A 14,535-nucleotide genomic window follows, 5' to 3' on the forward strand; every position below is an offset into this window, starting at 1 on the left:
CTCTCATCTCCCCAGTGACCCGAGGTGAAGAATCCCTTCCGGTGTACACCCGAGGTCACAGAGGTGGGAGTGCACCCAAGTCTCTACGGCCTGTGCCCCCAGGTGGGACAGCCTGCAGTCTCCCTCCAGGACCCAGCCCTGAGTCACTATAGGTGCCTTTGTATGTTGATTGGCTTATTATTGGGACAAAATTCCTAGCGCACTGGCTGTCAACAGGGGGCAGCTGTCGCCAGGGGTGCTTGGCAATGTCTGCAGATGGTTTTGGTTGTCACAGCTGGGGAGGACTACGAGCACTTTGCGGGTAGAGTCCAGGGATGCCGCTAGTCTCCGATGGACGGGACAGGCCCCCACCCAAGAATCGCCTGGTCGTAAGGCCAACTAACTGTAGCACAGTTGAGGAGGCCTGCTCTCATCTGCAAGCTCCCTGACAATGGGCACCAAGACTGCTTTCTTTATAGGGGTTCCCCTCGGGTCACACGCAGTGCCTGCATATGCAGGTATTCAGTGAATACAGGCCAGCTGGATCGGTGGGTGGGTGGATGAACAGGTGGGTGGATGCACATAGGTTGGTGTGATTCTCCCCCCGAGTGCCTGGACCTGCGCACACGGTGGGTGTGATTCAATAAAAGAAAGGAAGCTCTGTGCCCACAAAGACGTTCTACAAGGAGAGAAGCTTCCCAGGTGGAATCTTGGAAAAGAGGTCCAAATCCACAGTCGATCTCTGCGTAATGTGAACCCTTTGGAGCTCCTGTGGCCATGGCCAGCAGAGGCCTCCCCGGCCAGCTTCGGGGTGTTCCTCCAGAGCAGGGCAGGGGACCCCGCAGAGGGATGGCATGCCAGTGGACCATACCCCCACTCACATTAGGCACGAAGCCGGGCGTCAGCGCCTTCTCGAACACAGCATCCCAGTTCATGTCGGCCAAGTAGGGTGCGCTCTGAACGTCACCGAGGCTGGACAGGCGGCTCTCGGGGTCCTTGGTCAGGAGCTGTGGGCAGAGGGCAAATGTGCTTGCCTGAGCTATGTGCCCCGCTGAGGTTAACGGGGACCCCGAAGGTGGAAATCTAGCAAAAATGAAGGTGCCTCTGCTTTTTTTTTTTCTTTTAAAAGCTGAATCTTTTTTTTTTTTTTTTAAGATTTTATTTTATTTATTTGACAGAGAGAGAGAGACAGCTAGAGAGGGAACACAAGCAGGGGGAGTGGGAGAAGGAGAAGGAGAAGCAGGCTTCCCGCTGAGCAGGGAGCCCGACGTGGGGCTCGATCCCAGGACCCCGGGATCATGACCTGAGCCGAAGGCAGACGCTTAACGACTGAGCCACCCAGGCGCCCGGTGCCTCTGCTTTTTATGCTCCATTAATTCTGTGCTCTGTGTTGCCATTGTCGGAAGCATCACCTACACTCAGCCCTCTGTCGCCAGAGAGGAACCCAGAGGGCAGGCTGCTTCCAAATGGTCACCCAGAAAGAGACTCTTCGGCAGCACCTGGATTTTCAGCCACTGTGCCGTCCCTGGGGACTAGTGCCCATGACATCCCACTGGCGCTGATGTCTGCAGAGGCTTCCAATTAAATATAAAAAGAATTAGCCACCTCATCTTGAGACTGTCAGCTTGGTAGCGGATGTGCGAGAAAGTGTAATAGAATTTATCCCTGGGCAGCTCTGTGGTGACCTCTGTGGCCTGATGGAGTGGCCTCATTTGTAGCCAGGGGTATAAATTTTAGCTTCGCCTCAGATAGAAGTTTTGCTAATACGGGATAATGCAGTATATATAAAAAACAGCCACGCAGTACTACCTTGCACCCAAATGGGGCTTTCAGCTTTTCAAATACATACTGGCTTACCCAGCACCAAGAACACTTGGGCTAACAGTGCCAGACAGGGGCCCTTGCCCCGGGCCTGCCAACCCCCCACTCCCACCCCCACCCCAGCTGCGAGGCGCGGACAGGCTGCTGACGGCTGTGCACCTGTTTCCTCCTCTAGAGAAGGAAGGCAACTCTTCCTTTTCCAGCGCATGATTAGGATGGGACCCAAGGTGACTGGTAAGGGCCTGGCCAATGCTAAGGGGGGTGTGGCACCCGGCTGCCAACAGGTGGGAGCTAGAAGTCAGAGCGCCCCTGCCGGTTTGCTGAGCGCCCCCACCCGTCCCCTGACACTGCAGAAATCTCCCAGCTGTGCCCAGCGAGCAGGCTGCGGTCACACCATGTGAGGACACCTGGCAAAATCCTATCTGCTGGTCATGGCAGCCTTCTCCCAGGGGCTGCCCCAGAACAGCAGGTGCAGCTTTATTTTTTTTTTTTTAAGATTTTATTTATTTATTTGAGAGAGAGAGAATAAGAGAGAGCACATGAGAGGGGGGAGGGCCAGAGGGAGAAGCAGACTCCCTGCTGAGCAGGGAGCCTGATGCGGGACTCGATCCAGGGACTCCAGGATCATGACCTGAGCCGAAGGCAGTCGCTCAACCAACTGAGCCACCCAGGCGTCCCAGGTGCAGCTTTAAACAGACACTCCACTCCCATGCTCCATGGGAGTTCCCTGTTCAGGACAAGCAGTGCCCCTGGGTGCAGGGGGCAGGGAGGGGGGCAGGCACTGGCATGGGCGTAGGGCATCCAGGTGATTCTAGTCAGCAGTGGGTTCTAAGGACCCCTGACTTCCAAGAAGCAAGTACTGAATCTCCTCTAAAGCAGCTTAGTCATGGCCAGCGGTGTAGGGAAGAACAGCGGTGTCTGGAGCGGGGAGAGCCTGGATTCAAACCTCGCCTCCGCCCTCAGACAGCCCTGTGGTGCGGACGGGACTGTGCCCTCCTGAGCCTCTGTGTTCTCACCTCTAATATGGGCTCCCAGGGCTGTGAGGACTGCGAAGAGCCAGCGCCCAGCCCAGAACACGACATTCCCTCAAGCACTGCTGGCCGCCGTTACCGTCGTCCTTCTACAAATGACTGGGTCCCAACCACGTGCCAGACTCCATCCACCCTGAGCATCTCGGGGGATCCCGAGGCAGGAAAGCTAAATGCCAGCCTCCAAAGGAGGGCACCGGAGCCCTACTGCGCCAAACTCGAGCGGGCTTCAGAACCACCCGGGAAGCTGATGGAAATACAAACCACAGGGCCCCCCCCACCCCCAGAGTTTCTGAGTCAGAAGGTCTGGGTGGCGCCTGGGAATCTGCATTTCCAACACGCTCCCCGCGGTTGCTGCTTCTCCTGCTGCTGCTGGCCCAGGGGACACCCTTGGGGACCCAGTGCTTTGTTCTAGTCAATTCGATCTCCTGGAAAAAGTCAGGAGATGCCCCATTTCTTAAAGCTCAGCGACTTAAAAGACCATCCGTGGCAACAATTTTAAAGAGCCGTATGTGTTAAGTATTTCTATTTATTAGGAGCCTGTAGTGGAGTGAAAAGAGCCCGGGGCCCTGTTGCCGCAGATGTGTCTCCAAGCGGACTCTAGCACCCAGTGGCTCTGTGATCCTGGACGCGAGACTGTGAGTGGGCTTATGATGTGGTGTGAGCGCTCTGCCTACTTTATCCAGCCCACCACTGGCATTCCGTTCCTTGTCTCATGCCTGAATGTGCTGGGAGGCCTCTTTCTGCACTGACTTCGGCCCCCAGGCCTGGCCGGCTGGTGGCTGTCCCCTTACCTTCTTCAGCAGTGCCACCATGCCTTTGCACCACGTGGAGGAGTAGTGGACGCGCTCCACCTTGAACATGTTGAGGATCTCATCAATGGGTGTGGCCGAGTGGATTTCATATGGTCTCTGCAAGCAAAGGACCAGACAGGGAGTCAGAGAGAAGCCAGTCGGAAGACACCGCGATGCGGTTAAAATGGTGTAGACACCAGGGGGTGGCTTATTCTTTCCCTTCACCTAACAGTGGGCGTTCCTCTTCCACTGCAGAGCAGGTGGCCCTACCCATGTGCCAACAGGGACCAGGCCTGCAAGGTGGAGCCAGAACTCAGCAGGTGGGTGCTGGAGCTTAAATGAACTTGGCAAGGTCACATACCCGGTAAGTGGCAGAGGCAGGATCCACACCCAACAGCCTAACTCCTGAGTCCCTGCTCCAGGCCTGGGGATGGGGTGGCTCTCACCATCCACTGGACACCCAGCGTCACCTCCAGTCAAGGCCCCTACCTGCTGGTGGGCCTCACACCGTATTTCCCAGCACTGGCTGAGCTGGCCAGGAGTGCACAGCGCCAGAATCACCAAGGTCTGGGTCCGGTAGGGTGGATGGATGGGGGGACGCCAGGCATCTACCTACCACCTTCCCCCCTCTCCCCCAGTGAGGATGCATAACTCTGTTCTCCAACTGGCCAGCTTGGCAGAGCATTAAACCTCCTGGTGTCTTTTTCCAACATTGCTTGGGCAGTTTCTTGCTTCCAAGAACCTCTCAAAACTTGGGATGGGACCCTGGGTACAGAGCTTGCACACTGTCTGAACTCTGCACCTGCTCCCCCACCCAGGTTCTCTCCCCCTCTTCACCCTCCACCCAGCTCCATGCGCCAAGATGCTTTGAGGTTTGCATCACGGTCAAGTGGCTCAGGGCTGGAACAGGCAGTCACTTCTGGAGCACGTGTGGCCCACCAACTAGAGAAACCGAGAGCAGTGAATTCATAGTTGTCCGCATGAACCTGATTGTCTGCTACGAAATTCCTGCTGGGGCATCCTCGGGGGTGGGCTTGTCTGGTACTCATGTCTGTGTTCTCAGGCTCTCCGGCAGCCTCCGCCATCCCGCAGAGCACGATGACAAGCTTGATGAGTCCATCCATCCGCAACCACTGATTGGACAGCTGCAAGGGGGTGGAGCCTGTACTGCGCTCACGTGGCTCTTAAAGCGCTGGCCCCAGCCCTGTGGAATTGGGATTCCCACAGGGTTGCTGCTCATAGGAAGTGCCAGCCCAAGGAGGTGAGGGCATCCCGAGCCCTGGATGGGTGATGAACCCCTGCGACGGAGGAGCATCTTTATCTTCATCAAATGGGGCTCCCCTGGGGAAGACGGCTGTGCCTTCCGATGCGCCTACCCAGAAGGGGACCTTTTCCTGACCTCTCCTCCTCTTTCTTCTGTCAATCGAATTGGGAACTCCCCCTTTTGTCCTATAATCTGCAGAGCAAAGCCAAAACCTGTGGGCTCCCTAGAAAGGCCAGCTAACTAGACATGCTAACATTTTTTACATATGTCTTCAAACATTTTCTTCCAATGTCATGGGAAGTGGAGTAGGGCTACAGTAAAGAACACTTTAGAATTTCTTCCTGAGGCTGTTGCCTTCCCCTGCCTTCGCAGGACCCGCCTCACTTGACCAGTAGCAGCTACCATGATTAGAAATAACAGGAGTGAACATGGAGAGCGGAGACGGCGGTTTCTGGACTGTTGCGGATCGCTTCTCCCCAACTTTTTGCTTCTGGAGAAACCGTTCCTCCCATCCTGTCCCAGCGGTACCTGGAGGTGGGAGGAGCTTGGGAGATGGAGCAGTCTCACCTCCTCATTTTAGAAGTCGGGACACTGAGGCTGGAAGACAAACAGCGACCCTGCCCCCATCCCACAGAGATGCAGGTTCTCCTTCCCTGCTGTTTCTCCGACACCAGAGCCCGCCTGGCCGAGCGCTTGGCTGGAGAACCAGCCAACAACAAATAGGAAGGTTTTTCTCATCATTCACACTGCATTCTGTCATTCCTTCTTGGTTGCCTCAAGGCACCCATCAATCTGCTTTTCCATCCCCTCTCCAAACCCACCACTCTCTAGCTCTGTCCTCTCTGCTTCTGGAGGGAACCAGACCAATAAGAGTAACAAGGGTCATCATTATGGTAACCCTGATAAGCCACGAGGCCAACACAGTGGTTAAATACATTCACAGATAAGCTGGGAACACCAGGCATGGGATATGCTCTGCAGCTTGTGGCTCTAGGCTCAGCCTTCGTCCATGTGGGTGGTTGCAGAGAAGCCCAGCTCCTTCTACGAGAATATCAGCAAATCCTGAGATCACTATTTCACCTGCTCGGGGAAAGAATTCTATTGAAGCTTGGTTCTCATGTATTGGCCTTAGGATGTGTTGACTCAGAAAAGCAAGTGGCATTTCTAAGGTAAAGTAATTACATGTACTGCTGGGGAAAGTGATTTTAGCAGCAGGGCACCAGATATACTCATTATGGAGTGCAGGTGGGTCTCTATTCCAGGACTGAACTCAGTTTACAAAAAATGCCAATTTACGGAGAAATCGAAGAGAGGGGACAAGAATTGCTATAGACTTGTTATTTGAGCTGTTACAGCTGAGCTGGGCTTTGAGGACCATCTAATCCAATGTTTTTTTTTCCCCCAAAACCTTTTTACTCCAAATCCCAAACACGGAACAGATGAAAGTGAGGAACACTTTCTCGGGTTATGAAATCTCCAAAGCCAGAAGAAGCATTCCCCACCCCCCAGAACTGTTGAACCACCTCTGCTGGGTCCTAGAGATCCAGGAAACACAGCCTGAAAACCTTGGAACAACCCACACGCTCTTTCCCCTCCCTTAATGGAGACAGAAAACCCAGAGAGTGAGGTCACAGAGTCCATTTCCTCCCAGGTTCTGACTCCTGGCACACTGCTCTCTCTGTCTCTTTACCAAGGGACCAGAAGTCTGTGTTCAACTTGAGGACTGCCTCTCTCCATCAGCTTTGTACACCATTACCATTACACTCCCTGTTCTGCTCTGCGGTTGAGCCCATCCAGGGGGTGTAGACCCAGTTCTTCGTTCTGCACTGCAGCCTCTAGGGGAGCTCCACACACCCTCTTTATTCATCACCTCTCTGCACCCTAGACCTTCTCTGTCTACAAGACCCCAAGGAGATGAGTTGACTGGGGTCAAAGGCAAGGTCAGGGAGGTGGCTGGGAAGAAGCAGAGAGGGTACAAGGCCTCAGGGCACCATGGGGGGGTTGGGGGGCCCCACCCTTTGTTTACATCGAGAGCCCACTCTGTGCAAAGCAATGTGTCATGAGCCTGGCACTCAGGATCTCATTTAGTCCTCTTGGTTACTCTATGGCAGTGGTCCGCAAGCGGAGACAGTCTGTTCCCCAGGGGCTAGTGGATGATGTTGGGAGATATTTTTGGTTGCCATAACGCAGTGGGGGAGATTTCTGCCGGCATCTGGTAGGGAGAGGCCAGGGACACTGCTAGCATCCTGCACTGCACAGGACTGCCCCCAGCACAAAGCAGTCCCCAGCGCCACGTGTCCACCGTGCTGAAGTCGAGGAGCCCTGTGCTTTGGGCCTGAAATCCTGCCCGCCCACTTGGTAGATGAGGAATGGGCTCACCCCAGAGCATTCAGAGACCATGTGGCAAAGCCAGGATGTGAGCCCGGAAATGGGTGACTGCAAAGGACACTCGCTCAACCACCGTGCCCCACGTCCACCGACAGCACCACTGCCTACCTGGTAACCCCGAGTGTCTCCAGCTGACCTCAGAGGCTTCTACGGACTGTCCCCCGACTGTCCTCTGAATGCTGGTCAGTCAACCATGTTTGCTGCGTCCACCACAGCGGCTCTTCCCCATCTGTACCCACACTGTTCCCTCCAGCAGCTCCTCTGTGACCCAGCTTAGATGTCTGTTCCTTCAGGTATTCTCCAGGTTCCTGTGAGCAAGTCATCAGCACTTGATGTGCATCATCCTACCTCAGAGTCATTGCCGGGAGCGTAGCTAACACACAGGCGGGATGCGGTGTGTGCTCTGCCGCATTTTCTCACGCCATCCCCACCGTGGCCCATGGGTCGGCCTCATGATCCCCATTTCATGATGGAGGAAGCCGGGGCTCAGAGGAGATCAGTGACTGAGCCAGAATCAGAGCCCCGAGGAGCCCCGAGTGAGGAAGGGAGCACAGATCTCTGCTCACGGGGCCCCGGGGCCTTCCCCCTGCGGCGCTCATCCACCAGGCGTGACCCAGCCTCCACTCCCAGTGCTTGCTCCAGCATGGAAAGGTGCTAAGTCAGAGAGGACGCCGGCCTGCTGGCAGGCCCCCCAGGGCAAGAATCACAGCCAGGAGCGGAATCCTGCTGACATTCATCAGGCACGTGCTGACTAATCAGCACCATCGAAATGACTTAATTCTCAAAGCAACCCTGTTGGGTAAATATTATTATTAATTTTTTTCCCCCAGTTAACAGATGAGGATTGTTAGCACTCAATCTGTTTACGAGCTTTGGTTAAGATCACCGACGAGGTACGTGGTAGAGCTAGGGTTTGACCCTGTGAATTCCTCTAAGATCCTCTTTGTCTGTAATGAGGAGGCAGCTTTCAGTTGAGTGAGAGGAAACACTTTCTAGCCCTTAAAGCTGTCAGAAAAGGAAACAGGTTCTTTCTGGACGTAAGGAGCTCCCTGGATGCTGAGGGGAACCAGTGAACAGGTGGGTGATCACCTGTCGGGGATGCCATCTGGAGCCTGGCAGGCGGAAAAGGGGACAACAGCGTGCTGAGGTCTCTAAGGCCCTTCTCTGGGTCTGTGGGCGGGGAATCCTCTCCCCTCTAATCAGAGGGTGTGGTCGCAGTCCAGGGAGACCAAGGGATCTGTACTCTAACAGGGAACTTTCCAGGCGGCACAATCTTGGGTCTCTTTCTTTCACTCAGCAGGTGTGCGGAGTGAGGACTAAGATTCTACTTTGGGCTCAGAGATCCTACTTACGTCCCTGGTTCAGACTATAAGATCCACCCAGGCTCATGGGAGTCTCTGTGCTGAGATTTTAAGCCCATTGATGACACTCGATTCCTCGGCTCTCCCTACAGAGCATTTGGGAAGAGACGGCTGTTTTTCAGACTGGGACTAGAGTATTCCTGGGTCCTTAGCCAGCAGACTGTCCTGATCTTACCCATTCTGTTTCCAACTCCAACATCCTAGAATACACACACCAGAAAATTCCCATTATGGCTTTCATCTTTGGGAGGTAAGAAACTCCCTGGGTTTTGAGGGAATCAAGGAACAAAGAGGTGGATGACCACTCATCAGGGATGCTGTCACTGACATGATGGAGGAATTCTGGGGGGGAGGGACAGCCATCTACACACCCCAGAGACAAGCACGTGTGCGTCTCGGTATGGTTTTTTTACCAAATGGGATCGTTTCCTGTATGTATGAAAAACAGAGAATTAACTGTTTGCATAAACCTGTCCAAGGTGAAGCCAGACCCAGACATTTGTGAGAAAGGTTAACACAAGCACAGAACAGGCATTCTTTCATTCAGTCACTCCACGACTACATCCAAGCCCCCGATCCCACTGGGGCTTCTCTTTCCTCCCTTGAACGCGGCATTTGGATCTCTGAGTAGAAAACTCTGCCGCATTGAAAATGAAACGATTTATTTTGGAACCAGCAAGAACCACTCTATCCTTGGGGCTTTTTGCCAAGTCATCATCTATTAACTGTTCTGACCTGTGAGGAGTGGCAGATGTTTAAAAAAAAAACCACAACACAAAATCCACAGGCCCCAAAATGCTGTCCCTTAGAACGAGTTCCCAAATCAGGGCCTAATACATATCTAATTGCAGGTCCAACCTCTCCCAGAAATGTCATCTTAACTGGTGATTTGGGAATTTTTCAATCCTGGCCTGGAGTCTGCCCCCTGGGTCCTCTCCACCCCGCGAAGTAAGACGGATAATCTGATGATAAGACAGCTTGCCTTGTCCCCTAGAAAGCTCTTTGCCTAAAAGAATCTTTTTCTTTTGCTAATAACGTCTTGCCCCACCCTCCTATAAAACCCTTCCATTTCTCAGGACTCCTTGGAACACCTCGCAACGAGCGAGATGGGGCGCTGCTCGACTCACAGATCGTTTAATGAAGCCAATTAGATCTTCAAATTTACTCAACTGATTTTTATTTAACATAGAGAAGGTACTTTCAGCTGATGAATATCCAATCATGCTTGGGGCAACTGCTTGCCGAGGGCATTTGTATGACTGAGGACGTCAGATAAACAGCATCTGGAGGATGCCTGTGTCCTCTGGTTCATATAGCTTTCAGGACCCTCAAACTGCCTCCTGACTGTGTGCATCAGTGAAACCAGCAGATGACAAAGGGACCAGCCAAGAAGAAGATGAACTTTTTCACTCGGTGCCTGAGAAAACAAGTTCTTATATATATATGTGTGTGTGTATATATATATATATACATACATATATACATATATATGTATATTTTTAATTCTAAAAACATCATGTATAGTAATTATGCTTTTGAGGAATTCAGAGGAAGTAACTGAGATCAAGAGCAGAAAATAGTTGTTAAACTACAGGATGAAAAGTAATAATACTTATTTGCACTCACATGGCTTTGATGGTTTGCAAACTGCTCTCATCATTCATTCATTCATTCCTTACTGTTTATCACCCGCACGGGCCACCCCTGCCCTCCAGGAGTGCACCCCCACTGACCTCAGCGTGCGTGGACACAATCACGTAGCCAGTGGCTCTGCGCCGGGGTCTGGAGAAGCGAAGGCGAGTTAAAATGCAAACCCTGGGTCTCCGTCGCGGGGCGGAGTGATCCCACGGTAACCTCAGCCTCATGAAACAGACTGAAGGCTTTTATCGCCGTTGTACCAAGAAGGAAACCAAGGTTCAGTGGTATCACTCACTTTCCAGTAATACTTGTGCAAAGAAAAAGGCTTCAAAATTGGTTTGTCATAATTCTTTCTAGAAGTAAAATTGAGTTATCAGTTGCCATTAGTTATCGCCAGCTATTAAATGAAATCACGATGCCAAGGTGTTCGAACTGCCACTGACGAGATGCTGACCTTTACGTAAGACCTTCCCCTGTGAACATCCATTTCCCCACGAGCAGAAGGAGGCGGCTGGACCGGAAGCTCGCTCCGGGCCCCGCTCATGCTCAGGGACCTCAGGCACACGGGCCATCAGAACCGGGACCCAGGGCCTCTGACTCCGCGCGTGGGCTCCTTCCCAGCCGCGTGGCCGGCCAACAGCACCCAGGTCCGGTCTGACCTGAGCCCCGACTTCCGGGGCTCCCCATGTTGCCCACGCAGATACGTGTCTTACCCAGCCCCTCAGCAGCTCATAGGCCGTGACACCCAGGGACCACCAGTCGACGGGGTACGAGTAGCCGGGGCCTCCGTCCACATACACCTGGAACACTTCCGGGGCTGCCAAAGACAGGACAGAGAGAAGGTCACCGCATGCCACAGTTTACACTCACCGCCCCTCACAGAGGGGACCTGAGGGGGACAGGAACCCAGCCTCTCAGAGGGCAAAGCCAGGACTCCGTCCACCGTGCCATGTGGCTCCTGCCCTCCGTAAGCCACGAGCGGGCTCGAGAACGAGTCCCAGGCATCACAGGAAACACTGGTGTGGCCCCTGGGGGGCGTAGGGGTGCTCCAGTGTGTGGTGGAGGGGGTCTGCTAGGGCAGAGGCGGGGAAAGCCCCCTGAAGGAGGTGGATGGGTGGAGCATGAATCACTGTCAGCGTGAACACGGGTGGGGTAAGATCTGAGTTAAGATGAAGAAACCGCACCTCGTAAATGTCCCCCCGCTTCTGGCGCCAACACCGGGTCAGGCATCCCAACAACTGGCGACGCCTGAACCCATGGAGACTGTTGCCTCTTGCAGGAAACAGTCTTAGTTTGGCACAGGTGGGATATGAAACTCCCGGGGCAGGTAAATCCCCAGAGACAGGAGGCAGGTTGGGGGCGGCCCGGTTCGGGAAGATGGGGAGCAGTAACTGTTTAGTGGATGTCCGCTGGGGGAGATGACAATGTTCTGGAACCAGGGAGAGGTGGTAGTCACACAACATTGAGAATGTACTGAAAGCCACAGAATTGTTCCTTTGAAATGGGTCATTCTGTTCTGTGAATTTCACCTCAGCCGAACAAAAAGTGAAGGCGGGAGGCCCCGGGGTGGTGGATGCTGGTTCTTCAGGGCAGGGTGCTTGTCCTGGGGTACCCTGGGCCCTCAGATGCTCTAATGTGCCGAGTGGTACGTTAATCTCATTGCTCCACCCCCAAGTCGCCAGGCCAGGAGTGCGTCCACGCTCTAATTGCTCGTATTGGCTTCCAGGAAAATTTTGTGAAATGTGGATCCTTTCCAGCAAATTAACTTGCAGACGTAATTCCATTTTACAGTTGTCAGGGCAGACAAAATCTGTCCCTTGGAACCACAACATGTTGTGATTAAAGATGTTTCAGCTCAATTTTCAGACTGGCATTCAGCGGGCATGGGAACGGGGAGGGCTGGATGAGGCAGGCGGGGCAGGACACGCACGCTCCCATCTGGGCTCTTGGGTTAGCAGCCAGCGGCCAGACTCCGGCTGCCCTGTGGCGATGCTCCCCATTTGCTCCGTATCTTAGAGCGCACGTTCCCCCTCTGGTTCTAACGAGAACCTCTTCACAAGAGCCCACAGGGTCATGTTTGCCTGGGGCCCATTTTACAGATGAGGTTCAGAGAGGGCCAGCGGCATGAAGGATGTCACAGCCGGGAAGTGCCAAGCTGAGGTGTGCCTCATGCATGGACAGCATCCTTGTTTGAAGTAAGGTTCATATCAACATTTCTTTAAGTACACAAAGATACTCAGTCCAAATTAGGGGGAGGCAGCATTGGGAATTGGAGGAAATGTCCCCTTCGGTTATCTGAGCCTTACAAACAAACCGACGGGCTATGCTGGGGAACAGGAAGCAGGTCAGTGTGGCTGGACCTGAGTTTAACAAGTTACGTAAACTTCTCTTTGCCTCAGTCTGGTGAAATGTGGGTAATAAGAACAGTTTCTTCATTGGGCTGTTATGAGGATTAAATAAGAGAATATGCTGCCCGGCTGGGCCGGAGTGAGTGCTCCAGAAACCTCAGGCATGGCTTTCATTAGTAGAATTGGCATTCCGATCTCCTCTCCCTGTCACGCTTAGCCTCACCGCCATCCACCCCATCGCCCAGAAGCCGGGGACCATCCTAAATTTCATCCAGACGCTGACTTGTGTATTTTTAGCATCTAGATGTCTGCCCAGTCTTTCCCTTGTAGATCAGCTTGACTTCAGAGGTGGCAATCTCACCTGTTCATTAAGCATCCTGTGAGCAAGTATTTGGTTTCTTAGCAGGCACTAGCCCTGAGCTGTGCTCTTCTGCTTCCCACCTGGATCCCACCGTGAGCCTGAAACTGAGCTCCCATCTCGAGGGACTTCCTTCCCTGCATCTCAGTCTGTGCACCTGCCCTCTTTTCTCTGTGCTAAGAGTTCTGGAACATTGTGCTATCTGTGCATTCCCGGGGCCTGGATGGCTGGGTCCTGGCGCAGCCCATGTTCTCAGACAGTGCAGGGGGCAGGAAGGCGCCCATGAGCGCAGGGATGGCTGTGTGTGCCGAGGTGCTCCCCATAAATCCTTGTCATGCCCAGTAGCCACTGCCCATCTGGAATTCAGGGCACAAGCAGCATTCTGTCCTGGCTGTCATGACCAACCAAAGGACAAATATCTGTGGCCTGTGATTGCACTCCCAGAGACGCTGACATTCTTTCCTCCCCTACACACTTGGGACTGATGACAGAACATTAAAAACATTTTTGCCATAATCCATATGCCACCAAAATGACCGCTTTGGTGGCCTGGAATCATAGTGCGTAGAAGCGAGAGCATCATGCAGGTGTAAATTTGCAAGGACAGGTACGAGACTCTTCTCACATGTGGATGAATGAATAAGAGCAACCAGTTGTCCATTTCCTCTGCTGAGGGTTTTATGCATGTGACCTCTCTCGCCAGCATCCCAAGCACCCAATGAGACAAGTGCTGTAATGATCTCCATTTTCAGACAAGAAAGTAGAGGCATGAAGGGTGTGGCAGCTTGAAATAGTATCCCCTCTAAAGATGGATCCAAGTGTTAGCCTCTGGCACCTGTGAATGGGACCCTATTTGGAAACAGGGTCTTTGCAGATATAATTAAGAATCTCCAGATAAAACCGTCTCAAGATAAATTGCAGGGCCCGTCCTCAATCCAGTTACTGACGTCCTTACAGGAGAAAGGAGAGGGCCATGGGAGGAGGCAGAGATTGGAGGGCCACAAGCCCAGGAACCCTGGAGCCACCAGAGGCCCAAGAGGCAAGGTGGGGTCCTCTTCTAGAGCCTCCAAAGGGAGCATGGCCCTGCAGACACTTCAATATTGATTTGGCCTCCAGAACTTTGAGACAGTGAACTACTGTTTCAAGCCACCACGTTTGTGAACGTCGTTGAGCAGCCCTAGGAAATGAATAAGAGGGGCTAGGAACTCGCTCCGGCCATCCAGCTGGTGTGGCAGACCTGGGGTGCGCCTCTCTCGGTTTTCTCACCTCAAAGTCCTTCCTCCTGTACTAAAGTGACCGCCAGGATGGGTCCCGATGCACCCTTACACCTTCCTACCCTTCCAGGGCCAGGTGCTCAGGCCAAGTACACAGCAGGCGTTTAATAAATGCACATCGATCGGCTCTTCCACCCCTGATGCCACAGAGCTGGTCCGGCTTACTGCTTGCGTGCCTCAGAAGTAGAGACAGCCTGTGGCCTCGGAGAGTCAGCATGGCACAAATGAAGGGTCCCTCGCAGACCATCTTGTCATCGGGCTGGATGGGGAGGAGAGGCTGCC

At 53.4% G+C, this 14,535-nt stretch overlaps 1 protein-coding gene across 3 annotated transcripts in view; it reads right to left on the reverse strand.

The window, feature by feature from the left end:
• STK32B (serine/threonine kinase 32B) overlaps positions 1–14,535 on the reverse strand; it is a 376,962-nt gene that overhangs the window by 21,852 nt on the left and 340,575 nt on the right. For all 3 annotated transcript variants that reach the window (XM_045881506.3, XM_045881505.3, XM_064584257.1), the window contains 3 exons: positions 10,987–11,090; positions 3,623–3,739; positions 861–986 (listed from right to left, as the gene is read on the reverse strand). In XM_045881506.3, coding sequence (XP_045737462.1) covers positions 861–986; positions 3,623–3,739; positions 10,987–11,090 — 347 coding nt within the window. The remainder of the gene's footprint in view (positions 1–860; positions 987–3,622; positions 3,740–10,986; positions 11,091–14,535) is intronic.

This window comes from Mirounga angustirostris, unplaced genomic scaffold (genome assembly GCF_029215605.1).
Source record: "Mirounga angustirostris isolate CCGP_5_RB_7025 unplaced genomic scaffold, mMirAng1.0.hap1 SCAF_2, whole genome shotgun sequence".
Taxonomy (NCBI): Eukaryota; Metazoa; Chordata; class Mammalia; order Carnivora; family Phocidae; genus Mirounga; species Mirounga angustirostris.